Source organism: Sesamum indicum, unplaced genomic scaffold (assembly GCF_000512975.1).
Source record: "Sesamum indicum cultivar Zhongzhi No. 13 unplaced genomic scaffold, S_indicum_v1.0 scaffold00120, whole genome shotgun sequence".
Lineage (NCBI taxonomy): Eukaryota > Viridiplantae > Streptophyta > Magnoliopsida > Lamiales > Pedaliaceae > Sesamum > Sesamum indicum.
The window spans coordinates 114819-128647 of record NW_011628049.1 but is presented as its reverse complement, the minus strand read 5'-3'; the positions used below and the strand labels follow the sequence as shown (position 1 = coordinate 128647).

Genomic DNA, 13829 nt, shown 5'->3' with positions numbered 1-13829 from the left:
AATTGATGCTCATGCACCAACAATGTGATTGTAAGCATGGTGACAAGTTGGCGAATAAGGAAATTTGTTAGCCTTTATGATTCTCAACAATGTTTTGAAACTCAGACTGTTCACCTAACAGAAAAATTAAGTAGGTTACGAGTCATTGGTTAAACCGTTGGGTCAATCGTGGTCAGATCATTAATGTCATATTTATGTCATCTATAATTATTAATATTTGAAAAATAATATTAAATAATAAATAATATTAATATACTTAACAACTCATTTTTTAAAATTAAATTACTATTTTTTTCACATTAATAGTTCGATAGGATATAGAATATAATAATATAAATTTAAAAACAAACTTATAAAGATCAAATATAACGAATAATATTATACATATTCAAATTTAATAGAAAATAGCAAAATTGAATTGAGAAGAAAAATTTTAAAAATAATAAAAATAGTTAAAGTTAACAGAAATAATGCACATAAATAATTTCTCATCCTTTCAGAAATAACATAAATTTAGGGAACTTAACAGAAATAATACACATTTTAGAAGAAAACTTCAAGATTTTATTTTTTGTATTTTTCAATATAAAAATATTAGTATGGGGTGTCGCAAAAATTTCAACTTTTAGATAAATGATTCGTGTAAAAGAAAAAAAATTAGAAGTTGTAGTAAAATAAAAAATAGATAGTATTTATTGAAAAAATAAGAATTGAATAGAAGATAAATTGGGTTATATTTAGAGGAAAAACACTTCTAAAAGAAAGTTTAGCTAATTAATAAAAAAACTGAACGTGTAATTTAATAATGTACCTACTAAAGTAATATTATTATTAATTCATTCATAAAAATTAAATTTATATGATTGCCAGAAAATAAATTTCTTTTATTAAATAATCATAGTAATTTAATTTATATATTTTTTATGATATATGAATATCATGAGATAATGTAGTAAGTAAATATAAAAAATTTAAAATATTAAATGTGTGAAAGCATATTTGTTAGTGTTAAATTATCAAATTATTTAAAAATTATAATATCCACGTTAGATGTGCAATTTTAAAAATAAATTTAATTAAAATTAAAAGTAAAATTATTATAATAAAAATAAAATAATTTAAATTTATTTACAAAAAAATCAAAACAGGTAGAAACACTTCAAAAGTGCTTCTTTTATAGCCAAAAAAAATGAAAAACGCTTTTAAAAAGCTGTCGCTGACACAATCTGTATCTCATGATCTCATCAGTTTAAGGTAAATTAAACAGTTTCAAGTGTAGTTGGGCTTGAATTGAACGGTTTAAAGCCCAATATGAGTTTTTGTGGCCCAAGAACATTATAACCTACGGCGACTAATATATAAAGTGCTCTAAACCCACTGCGGAAACCTATTTTCAGAAGAGAGGCTAAAAGCGTCTGGGAGCGTTTCTTCACATCTTCGCTGCCTCCTCTGCGTTTCATCGAAGATGAAGGTCTGTGTCTGTGTGTGTGTGTGTATTTATATATATATGTGTGTGATTATGTTTGTGTTCTCTGTTTCAAAATTTAAATTTGTTGAAAGTAGTTATTTTTGTTAAATGTAGTTCAATATAGCGAATCCGACCACTGGTTGCCAGAAGAAGCTGGAAATTGACGACGACCAGAAGCTGTATGTTTTCGTTTCCTCTGCTTCCTCGAGTCCTCAATTTGAAGTTTTGTAGTTTTGTTATTCATATGCTGAAAATCTATGTAAGTAGATATTTGGAGGTTCGTTAGTTTATGATTTCTTAATGTTGTGAAAGAAAGTGGAATTAGTGTTGGGGTATTTGATTATATTTTCTTATTGCTGATTTCTTTTGCTAAAGGAGCTTAATTTGCGTAATGAGAATGATGAACATGGATTCTTGAGCTGTTTGTATCATTTTAAGGTTGGGAAATTTCTTACATTTTGGGTTTTCTATTTATTGGTAATTATGCATACTGTGGACCGCCCATAAATTCAATTTGCTAGGATCCCGGTGGATTACTGTACTTGTAAAGCAGAAACTATGGTTCTCATGGGCTAATCATTGTGAATACACAACGATGTTCTTGTTGCTTAAATGTCAAGTTGTTTATCCTTTCCTCTCAATTTTGTTCTTATATGTAATTGGTTGACTGCTGTTTTTGATTTGTAAAGTAATTTACTCTTTTGGAGTTTAAGACCTTAACGGTAGGGGTAGTGAAGTTTGTTTAACTGTTCTATCACTTATCTGTGAGCATGACCGCAATTTGGTTTTGAATTGAAGGACTGATTTTTTCTGGAGTATATGTAGGTTTATGATATGATTCATGTGATTACAATTAGACCAATTCAAATCTGGCAGCATGAATCTGCCGGTCTTATCTTGCTTATGTTTTAGTCTTGTTGTCAGACATTACTTACCTAATATAATAAGAATTTTATCTTATTGTACTTCATTTTTCTGGTAATCGCAGCCGAGTATTCTGGGACAAGAGGATCTCTCAGGAGGTCAGTGGAGATGCATTGGGCGAGGTATGCTATTCTTTTTCCACCAATGTTTTAGGACTTTATGCTGCTAATGTTTTTTACTAACATGGACTTTACTTGATGAAATTCAGGAGTTCAATGGATATGTATTCAAGATCATGGGAGGCTGTGATAAGCAAGGTTTCCCAATGAAGCAGGGTGTGTTGACTCCAGGTCGTGTGAGACTCTTGCTGCACAGAGGTATGTGGAATGTGTTTGGTAAGTGTCTTTTAGATTGCTTCTAGTCTTCTCTGATTGATGAGATTTGATGCTTGTTTGAACAGGTACCCCATGCTTCCGTGGTTACGGTAGGAGAAATGGAGAGCGCAGGAGGAAGTCTGTTCGTGGGTGCATTGTTAGCCCTGACCTCTCTGTTCTGAACTTGGTAATAGTGAAAAAGGGTGAGAGTGATCTTCCTGGACTCACTGATACTGAAAAGCCAAGGATGAGAGGTCCAAAGAGGGCTTCAAAGATCCGCAAGCTCTTTAACCTTTCAAAGGAGGATGATGTTAGGAAGTATGTCAATACATACCGCCGAACATTCACCACCAAATCCGGTGAGTATGTTGCTCATGTTTTTTTTATCTACAAGAATTATCACATAACTGATCAGCATGTATGGAATTATGGGCATGTGACTTAATATTTGACATGTTATTCTTTATTGTGATTACAGGTAAGAAGGTCAGCAAAGCTCCTAAGATTCAGAGGCTTGTGACTCCATTGACATTGCAGAGGAAGAGAGCTAGAATTGCTGACAAGAAGAAGAGGATCACCAAGGCCAAGTCTGAAGCTGTTGAGTACCAGAAGCTTCTTGCTACTCGATTGAAGGAACAAAGGGAAAGGCGTAGTGAGAGCTTGGCCAAGAAGAGGTCTAGGCTCTCTGCAGCTTCAAAGCCATCAGCTGCTGCTTAAATATTGAGATGTTGGTTTTGTTGAAGGGTGATTAGCTTAATATATCTACACATTGCTGTCTATCTTATTTGGATGCAGTTATTTGATCTTGTGATGTTGTTATCTATGCTAAGACAATTTTTTTTTTCCTTATTTTACGCATACTGGCTGCTATTGTGCTAGAAAAACCTTGAAGTTGGGTTGTTTGCAGCAGCTCACGGGCGTGTTGGAGTGGTTATTTTAGATTTTGCTGTCCCTTAGCCCATCGATGCATAAATAGCAAATCCTTACCATAGAGCAGGTGCAATGGAGAAAGTGATATGATTCTCTCTGGTGGATCTGCTGTCTACTGGTTGTCAAATTGTTGATTATAGACCCATTGGAGGAAAAATTAAATGACCTTATTGCCCAAAGACTGGCTTGTCATGTTATAACCTTATGGAGGGACTAAACGATTTCACTGCGAAAGCACTCTTTATTTTCTAGTTCTCTTAGGACTGATCAGAAAAAATTCAAATTCGCCCGAACTAACCAACGTTGAAATGCGGATATGATTTATTGGACAGGTTTTAATTTTAAATTTAAAGTAAAATCGGTATGTACTTACTGATTGGTTTTGGTTTATAACTATTTGAAGATATATTATTTAATATTAAAATGTTTTGATAAAATTCACTAGTTTGGAAGACTTTTCTGTAATATTCAATTTATAGAAGCCAAAGTATATAAGTTGCCAAATGTATGTATGGAGAACCCATTTTAAAAAAGTTAAATTAGGACTTTCATTTTTTTTAAAAAAAAAAAAACTCATGATTTTCTATTTTTAGTAAGGAAAAAAGAAAATAAAATAAAAATTGGAGATGAAAAGCCTTTGTGGTGAAAATGGCATATTCAGATTCTCAAAACAAGTTACATGCAGGCCGGGTCTGGAAACAAAAAACCATTGAAAATAATCCGTTTTAATTTAGCCTATAAAATAATGCATTAATACATGAAATTATGTTATCCAATAATCTATATACATATATATTGTGAAACAAAAGGATAACAAATTAATATCATTCATTCATCTCAAGTTATCTTAATCTTTATAAAATATGTACAGAAATAAAAAACCAAATTGCTTTATTAGTGAAATTTTTTGAAGAAATTTATTTTATTACTATATGAAAAGTATATACAAACATCATTTTTTATTTTTTTGGTACAAGATATCTCCAACATTCAACGAATTCTGAAACTATGGAGTCCCACAAAGGATGGACATTTCTTCTTCTTTTGTCAATAAAGGGACAGAATTTCTCATTACATTAAAATTCACAGAACATAGTAAGAAAAGCAGCAACCTGTAACAAATTTTCCTCTGAACCCTGTGCACTAAATGTTATCACCTCAAGAACTCATAAATAGCTGCTCTTTCATTACAATCATTCCTAAAACAAGTCATCTATTTCTATTCATGTCCTATATATACAAATGAACAAGGTAGCCTAAGCCCAACAGCTACCATCCCCTGTGTTTCTCACAAAGATTCGCAGAGCAACAAGAAGCTGATGATATCATCGCAACCGGTTTGTCTACTTCCACCTCTTAGCGTTTTTCAATGCTTTCGATTTCTGTTTAGCAGCTTGAAAAGCCTGCATTTTCTGCTTCTTCCGAGCTTCCCTCTCCGCCTAGTCAGGAAAGAACCTTTTTGTTTGATTATTCGATTAAGGACGTAATGATGATACTAAGTCCCACAAGTGCAAACTCATTTACCTTAGACATCTTGGATTTGGCTTTTGCTTTTGGAGATTTCTCCTCGAGCTCCGCCTCCCGCTCGAGTTCCCTTTCTCTTGCTTCAAGATTCTTCTCCAAATAATACTGCAACGGTAAAAAAGTACTAAATTATCAGAATTGACAACAAACTGAATTTTTTTGTAAGAAACAACCATCAGATCAAGATTGCAGGCACACATCAAAGACTTCGCCTCAGTCACAAACATAATGCATTGATGTATGGCATAGAAGCGGCAACTCTTTTCCATAATTAATTGAGATGTATGAAGACGTAGTATTCGAAATCAGAACGATGTTAGTTGTTCATTTTGAAGGAAAGTAAAATAGCAAACATTAATGATGATCATTTGGAAAAGTAGAATGAGGAATTACATTGTAGTCCCCCGCGTAGTCCTGTAGGATCCCATCTTTTACTTCCAAGACACGGTTAACAATTTGCCTTATGAAGTATCTATCGTGAGAGACAGTAATAACAGTCCCTTGGTACTCGTTAATCGCCTCCTGATAAACGACGACTATAAATCAAGCAAAAGAATTTTGAAGATGAACTGATCACATAACATTAACATGGGAAAGATTTAGCAGGAAAATAAAGGATCTGAAAAAAACCTCAAGCATCTCTTTTGTAGGTATGTCCAAATGATTGGTCGGCTCATCCAAAACAAGCAGTGTCGACGGCATTACCATGAACTTGCAAAAGGCAAGCCGAGCCTGTGAAAGGTAAAATATAGTACTGTAGTTGAATCATGGAGGAAAACAAGGTCAAGCTTAAGACATGCAAGGAGATCGGAACAAACTTCCCAAGATCTTTCACACTCCTCCACTTACATATCTTATTAGCTCTTGGCATTAATTCATCCAAACAAAATTGAGAGAACCAATATTAAGAATCTTGTAAGATTTAAGAACTTAAAGAAATGTTTTATGTAAGCTTTGTAAGACATCATTAAATCAGGAACCAAGCTAGACAACATAAAGCTTCTACTTAAAGGGAACACGCTTTCAGGAACGCTATGTCCTCGAGAAGCAGATTCATAAAAACTGTTGACCAGAAAATTATCTACCGATGCTGTTATTCAGAAAATGGTGTACCCAAGTTCTGGCATTGCAAGGAGACCGAAATAATAAATTCAAATTAAGCTTGAAAGTCATTATAATATAGCATGCAGCAGAATACCTAAATGAAAATTAGAAGTTATAAAGCAAGAAAGATCGACTGGCGTCTACCTTCTCACCACCACTTAGAAAGGAAACCTTTCTGTCGAGCATATCAGCTTTGAAGTTATAACGGCCTAAAAGACCCTTTATGTCGTCAAGTCGCCAATCTTCTGCAACTTCGGCAACAGTTTCCAATACCGTTTTCCCCAAATCAAGTGCCTCTGCCTGAAACAAACAAAAAATAAAAAAGTGTCAAATAGCACAAGAAAAATAACTAAAAAAGAAAAGAGAGAAGGGAAAAAAAACAGGTATAAAGAAACATGGTTAACATTGTAGCTGCAATTTAAAACCAAACTCTAATCTAAGAATAAAAGCCAACAATAGCAAACCTGATTTTGCTCAAAATAGTTTGGTAATACATTGTGATCCCCAAGCAAAACTTCTCCCATATCTGGCTTTTCCATGCCCATAATCAGTTTAAGCAAAGTACTCTTTCCACACCCGTTTGGACCAAGAATCGCTATTTTCTCTCCCCTTTCAATTGTCAAATTCGCATTCCTGAATAGAACCTGTAAAATGATAAGTCCAATAATGTGGTGCAGAAAGATGGTGATCCAAAGAAACCAAAACTTGCCATCTTATTATGCCAGTTAAAATGGTTTTGAAAAAGAGCAGTAGGAAATTTAACATGATAATTTTATCGCCATGAAAATGATTGTAGAACATGTCAGACAAGTAAAATGGTGAGTCCATAAAAAGCAAAGCAACTTCTCTCTCAAGGCATTTTCTGGAATTGGATGAACAAAAAAGAAAAAGAGCACTATACTAGTATGTTTTGAATGCAGAAGTTCAATATCATTCAAAAGTACAGAGAAAACACTCTTCTGAAATTAATAAAACAATTTAGCTGAAGTTTACTACTTAACTTTATCGGCGTGTTGTCTAATTAAGCGTTCTTTTTCTTTTTAGTACACAATATGTGCTTCACATCTACAAGCAGCCTCAGAGAAAATTCGCTCTACACATACATAAATATGTCCACAATAAATCACTTCCTGTTTGGAGAACAATTTTTCATGCATAGGAAAACCTATATACTGAATGTACTCTAACCAATGTCTGAAGAAACAGAGATTTGAATTTTGAATGACAATTGGAATTAGTTAAAAGCCGAGCAACTACCATCCTAACCCACCCACATGCACCCCCTAAAAGATTTGTAAACGAGACATTCAGCTTATAAAAGTAAAATCTTCATGCAGCATAGGTTTTGCTTACGTGGTTAAAAAGTCAATTACCTTATCCTCATAACTGAATTCCAGATTCTTTATTGTTACAACAGATCTGCCACTTCTTCCTCGCTCTGGGAATCTGATCTTCATTTGTTTCCGGATGAAGGGTTTCTCAACTTGTTCCTCATCCTGGAGTTTTTCTAGCTTCTGTTGCCACCAAATTTTGAAAAGGGTCATGAGAAAGGAAAATTTCCAAATTTAAGGAAATTGGTACTTCAATCATTTTTGACAATAGAAATTAGAATGACAAGGTTGGTCTTTAAACAGAAAAACAGAAAGGAGAAGGGGGAAAACAGAAAAGAAACGTTAGATTGCTTCAAAATTATACTTCTTACTATTGTATGAGAATGATTAAGTTCAAAGACAATAGATGAATATAGACCTTTTCGGCAGTAGAAGCACGACCAGCATTTGCCCCCGCACTTAACCTGCTTATCAGGTCTCTTGTCTGTTCAATCTCCTTCTGTTGTTTTTCCCATGCTGCAAACTGAGCTTCAATCCATGCCGCCTTCGCTATGACATAATCAGAGTAATTCCCTTCGTATGTTCTGGAAACACCCATATCAGTTTCCACAATTTTAGTACACAACTGATCAAGGAAAGCCCTATCATGGGATATGATGACCATTGGTACATCTTGCTTCTGCAGATAACCCTCAAGCCACTCGATTGTATCAAGATCAAGGTGATTCGTAGGTTCATCCAGAAGCAACAAATCAGGATCCTGCAAATAATCTCATACGTCATCAGCCAACAAATTTCTCAAACCAAGCAACTACATGATGAGGTTTGGAATTCTTTACATGCATCACTACTGTCATAAGCATCAGTCATACTTATGCAAGGAGTTGCAGCTCAACAACAATTTTATAGCAGCAGTTATCTATCTTAGGCTATATCAAACTGTGGGATCATGCTGTAACAATAACAAGCAGCACAAGGAACTCAAACCAATTCATACACAATTGGCAAGCATAAATTCATACCCTTGAAACTAGCAACCTAATTCTAAATTGCCAATAATTTAAACCTGAGATTCAACTCCCAAAGAACATATCAATGATTCTTTTATACCTGCAGCAGAATCTTCCCAAGGGACATCCTCATCTGCCACCCTCCACTAAATGATGCAACCAGCCTGTCTGCGTCCTCGGGGGCAAAACCAAGCTCGGGCATCAACTTACTGATCTTGACATCAACCTCATCCAAATCCACAGCTTGAGCCCTCCTCTGTAGCAAATCAAACTCATCCAACAGCCTTCCCATCAGCTCCAAATCATCCACCGATTTCTCTATTGCCTTCTGTACCTTTTCCAGCCTTTCAGCTACCTCCATTTCCTCCTTGAACGCACTCAAAAACTCTTCTTTCACCGTCCTCGTTGACAAAACCTCGAATTCTTGGCTCAAGAACGCAACTTTCATGTTATTCTTCGCCTTAATAACATTCCCCGAATCGGGCTCTTCCAATCCGGATATAATTCTCAACTGGGTTGTCTTCCCTGCGCCATTAACACCCACCAATCCAACCTTTTCGCCCTTTTTCACTTCCCAACTAATATTTTTCAACACAGTAACACCCTTATAGCTTTTGCTTACATTTTCTAACTTTACACCAGAGGAAATGGAAGACGCGCCGGTGGAATTCTTATTCCCGCGCTTGTAGTTAATTTCTGATTGTCCGGAGCTATTATCAGAGAGAAGGGCTTCTATATCTTCCTCCTCTTCTTCAAGGGTGGTGACTTCCGTGGCAACCGCACCCAATTTCGAGGAAATTCGAGGTGTGTTTTTGCAGAGAGGAGCACGGATGATCGCGACTTTAACCGAGGAGGATGTCGCGGTGCTCATGGTACTTAAGGGTCGGTTCAGAGGGCGGAGGGTGGCGGGGAAAGAGGGGGAAAGCGGAGTTGCTCCGGCAAGAAAGGTTGATCGTAGGTCCATGAATTGGAGCTTTGGGGCTAAGTCCATTTTTTCCTCGTTTCCTTTCTATCTTTTGGTGCGTGTAGTGTGTCAAAATGTGTGAGCTGTTTGAAACAGGCAATTCAGCTTTAACTATATATCGTGAGTTGCGTGTGGAGAGAGAGAGAATGAGGAAGAGAGAAATTCAGAGTGGAAAGAGAAACTCAGCACAGTGATGAGTCTCTGCTGTCGCTCTATCTCTCTCGGGTTTCCGCCCATGGGAGGTGAAGAGAAATCACCGAGGAATAGAGGGGAGGCCTTCAGGGATATAACGGTCTTTTCATAAAACATAAATAAAAAATATTAATAAATATTGTCAATATATATATAAGTAAATAGAAAAAAACAGCAATTTTGCACTAAATATATTGTGGGAAAAAAAATAATAATTTAGTACAATATCATAACTAACATTTAACAATTCAAAGTAAATACTCCATTTATTCAATAAATTTAAATATTTTTTCTCTTTTAAGTAAAAAAATAAAAATCTCCTTTTATAATTAGGAAAAATCCTAAATTCCCACAAATTAGTCCTATTATTTTCATTTCATCTTGTTTTCTTTCTTTTCAAATTTGAAAAAGACAATCTTTTTATATGTTATGAAAGGAAAATAAAATATTTAATTTTACACGATACCAATTCTAATTTTGATAAAAGAAATTATACGGGCAATATATCAATATATTTTGCTCTAATTTGTCATAGTGCTAAATTATAAAAATCGCCACTTTGATAACTATTTTATTAGAAATCGGACATTATCAATAACATCGAAATAAAATATTTATGTAAATTATATTTGTTTAAGTTCTTCTTCTTATTCTATAGTTTCTCAAATATATATAATTATATATATTTCCTTTTATCACTTTTTCTAAGGTTTTTTTTATCATATTTTTGTATTAATTATTAGAAAATAATAATAATAATAAGTTTTGGGGGATGAGAATTTATGTGGATAAGGTAAATTGATTATATTGATATTGATAGAGAGATAAAAGGCGTGGCGAGACACAATATATATTTTGTGGTGCATACTCTATTAGTAAATCATCTTTTCCACTCATTTTATGCCACGTGTACCAGAATTTCAAGATGGGGCATGAGCCACGCATAAGAGGAGAAAATTATTACACACAAAAGGAAAAAGAAAAAAAAAGTCAAAATATTATTGAAACATGAGTTTGCCACATGCTCATACTAATTTCCCTAATTTTAACGGTCTGGACTTTAATGGAGGCCCAAAGATTAGGTCCACTGGATTCAAGGGCTAAAGAGTTTGCTTTGGGCCTAAGCCCACATCTCATAATACATCGAGATTCTATTTTTTATCTATACAAAGGCTATTTACACCTCTCAAAACGACAATTAATAGCATTTCAAGGTGTACAGTGGGTTGAATTGGCCCATTACTATTTATAATCGATCTTGAGACAGTTCTGGACCTCTAAATGGATTCTAATTGGGTTTATTTTTAAACTCAAGCCCAGTTCATAAACCAACTCAGTTGAGGTCCGAACTAGGCCCATAATAAGCCCTCATCATGCACGAATGTGCTTGTTTTATTATTTTTTTTAAAGTGATACTGAATTTATATTTGTCCTATAACATAAATGACCATACATAGGAATAGAAAAGACTCAACAATTTTCTAGAATAAAAAATTATATGTCAAAACAGTATTAGAAAATTTTTCAATGACAAAATCTAAACCTATTGGCTCTGTGATGTTCTTAATGGTAAGTACTAGACCTGATATTGCATATGCTGTAAGTTGTTTAAGTAGATATATGTCTAATGTTGGATTAATTCATTAGGATGCTCTTAAGTGTTTACTTAGATACTTGAATGACCCTATGGATTATGGAATAAAATTTTCTAAAAGCAATCATGGTGCTAAATTAATTGGATATGTGGACTCTAATTATGCTAATGATAGAGATAATAGAAAATCAACAACTTCATATGCATTTACATCATGTGGCTCATGCATTAGTTGAAAATCCCAACTTCAACATATTATTGCATTCTCTACTACTGAAGTAGAATATGTTGCTACCACATAAGCATTTAAAGAAGTAATCTGGTTAAAAGGGTTATTAGATGAAATTAGTTTTCTAAAAGAAAAAGTAAGTATGTTTTCAGATAGTCAATCAGGAATCCAAATTTGCAAAAATCCAGTTTTCCATGACAGAACAAAGCACATTGATGTTAGATACCAGTTTATAAGAGACATAGTTGGAAAAGATATAATAAACCTGGAAAAGATAAAAACTGAACTAAACCTAGTAGATATGGGAACAAAATATTTGTCTTTGGAAAAATTTAAAACCTGCCTTCAAATTTTGAACTTAGAATAAATCCTAACCCATATTTATACCTATTTATCTTTCTTGTATTGCAGATACTTTGGCGTTTTTTCAGCAATGATGAAAATCGAGATCCAGCCTTGGGTCAAGTTCCCTTTTGGATCTGGTCCAAGGTGAAGAATGTTAAATAAAATGACCCATGACCACTAAAGGTAGGCCCAAGGCCCACTATATTTCACTGGATGGCTCAGCTTAGCCCACTACCCGAACCCGACCCTGTAAGCTTAAGTAAAAAATGTTTTAACCCTAACCCTAAATCATTTTTCCCCATTTTTCCTCCTTGGTTGTGGCCGCTTACCTTCAATCTCTCTCTCTCTCTCTCTCTCTCTCGCGCGCGCGCGCACGCCTCCTTGGCTTCTCCACTTCTCCTTCTTGTGGTTCTTCACCAGCCATTTCCAATGGTATTGGAAACGTGTATCACTGCCCTTATGCTTCTTCTCCTCCTTCATTATTACCGTCTAAATTCTCTTCTCTAAATCAAAAATCATTATCCGAAAAAGCTTGAAGCAAAATAACTTAGTATTCTTGAGAATCTTTGTGATATCCTAAGTGGTTGGTTGAATCTCCTTTGTGGCTAGTTCTAAGTGAACGATCCTAATGGTTTTTCATGGTTAAAAATCGGAGCAATAATGAGATTGATTGCCGGTCTTTTTGTGGCCGTGTCTTGCCTCTCCAGATCTCTGGCTCCCTGAGCCAAATCTGTTGCATTTTTTATTTTCTGTTGTATAATTATTATTTCATTTGTTGTATATTTATTCTGTAAATCTAATTGTATTATTAAAGGAATGAAAATCCACAAATCTGTAATAGTTAATTAAGGTTCTTGAGCATTTTTCTGAAGGGTGAATACCCAACATGAAATATGAATTTTACTATGTTAAATTTTTTATGCAATGTTAATTTGATTTATCAATTTAAATTATAAAAAATTAAAAATTTGATATACTTGGTATTTGGATATTTAAATAAATATATTTAAGAAAAAAATTATGTATGTTTTAGGATGGAGAAAAATACAAAAAAAAGTCCACAAAAAACAACCTCAAAATAAAAAAAGATAAATGAGGGTGATTTTTTAAGATTAAGAAGTGTATTTTAGCCAAATTGAGTCAAAAAATAATTTTCTTTCAAAACAGCCGAGATTTTTAGGCTATTTTTAAAATATAAAAGGATTTCCATGCTTTCTTGAAAATATAATTTGACCATCAAATCAGCAGTCCTTAGCCATTAGTATTTAATGGCAAAGGACCAAAAATGTTAAAATATTAAAATCTTGGTACTATAAATATCGATTAGTAAAATTTGAGACCAAAATGAGAATGCCGATAAAAAAATACAGTTTTGCCAAGATCATAAGAATTTCCCTAGTGGCGACTTCGTAATATACACGTAAACTCAGACCTTGTCTCGTAGAAATCCTCCTATAAACTATAAAGCAGCTCCCGAACTGAGAACCATTAATAGTAAAGCAGACGTGTACTGCCATCTTTCTCTAACCTGTAATAGAGTGGTTTGTGCCCACAAGAACTCTGTCATTATTAGACCTCTTTTTCAATTTTTGAATTTTTTTTTCCCATACTCCCCTTAATATTTCATGTACGAAGTATCATTGTCATTTAAACTCTGTCTTCAAGAAGAGGGAGGAGGAAAGGGTGCTTATATATTCAAGAAAATCAAGAGAATTTTAGTATTTTAGCTGATGGAAGACCGTAAGGAGGTAAAGGGAATTTCCCAGAAATCTTTTTTGTTCTGAATTTTCTTTTGCTTATTTGGGATTCATTTCTTTTCCTCTGTTTGATGTTGTTACCTGGAAAGTTGTGAAATTTCTATGAAGATGGAGGCTTTTTTTTTTTTTTTTTTTTTTTTTTT

General features: G+C 34.1%; 3 protein-coding genes across 3 annotated transcripts in view; 2 read left to right on the top strand and 1 right to left on the bottom strand.

Moving 5' to 3' along the window:
• The first annotated feature begins 1358 nt into the window (after window positions 1-1358).
• LOC105179015 (40S ribosomal protein S6-like) lies at window positions 1359-3667 on the top strand. The gene is made up of 6 exons (XM_011102598.2): window positions 1359-1471; window positions 1583-1647; window positions 2457-2514; window positions 2601-2709; window positions 2793-3065; window positions 3185-3667. The coding sequence occupies exons 1-6, from the start codon at window positions 1466-1468 to the stop codon at window positions 3421-3423; spliced, it is 750 nt and encodes a 249-aa protein (XP_011100900.1). The 5' UTR covers window positions 1359-1465; the 3' UTR covers window positions 3424-3667.
• Window positions 3668-4650: 983 nt separating this feature from the next.
• Window positions 4651-9821, bottom strand: LOC105179014 (ABC transporter F family member 5). Its single transcript, XM_011102597.2, has 9 exons — window positions 8706-9821; window positions 8014-8355; window positions 7638-7778; window positions 6729-6908; window positions 6409-6564; window positions 5791-5892; window positions 5554-5682; window positions 5161-5265; window positions 4651-5075 (listed from the first exon to the last, which is right to left on the bottom strand). Exons 1-9 carry the CDS (start codon window positions 9594-9596, stop codon window positions 4980-4982), a joined length of 2142 nt encoding a protein of 713 aa, XP_011100899.1. The 5' UTR covers window positions 9597-9821; the 3' UTR covers window positions 4651-4979.
• A 3595-nt stretch (window positions 9822-13416) lies between these two features.
• LOC105179012 overlaps window positions 13417-13829 on the top strand; it is a 2926-nt gene continuing 2513 nt past the window's right edge. Inside the window, exon 1 of the mRNA XM_011102596.2 lies at window positions 13417-13677. Coding sequence (XP_011100898.1) covers window positions 13660-13677 — 18 coding nt within the window. The 5' untranslated portion in view covers window positions 13417-13659. The remainder of the gene's footprint in view (window positions 13678-13829) is intronic.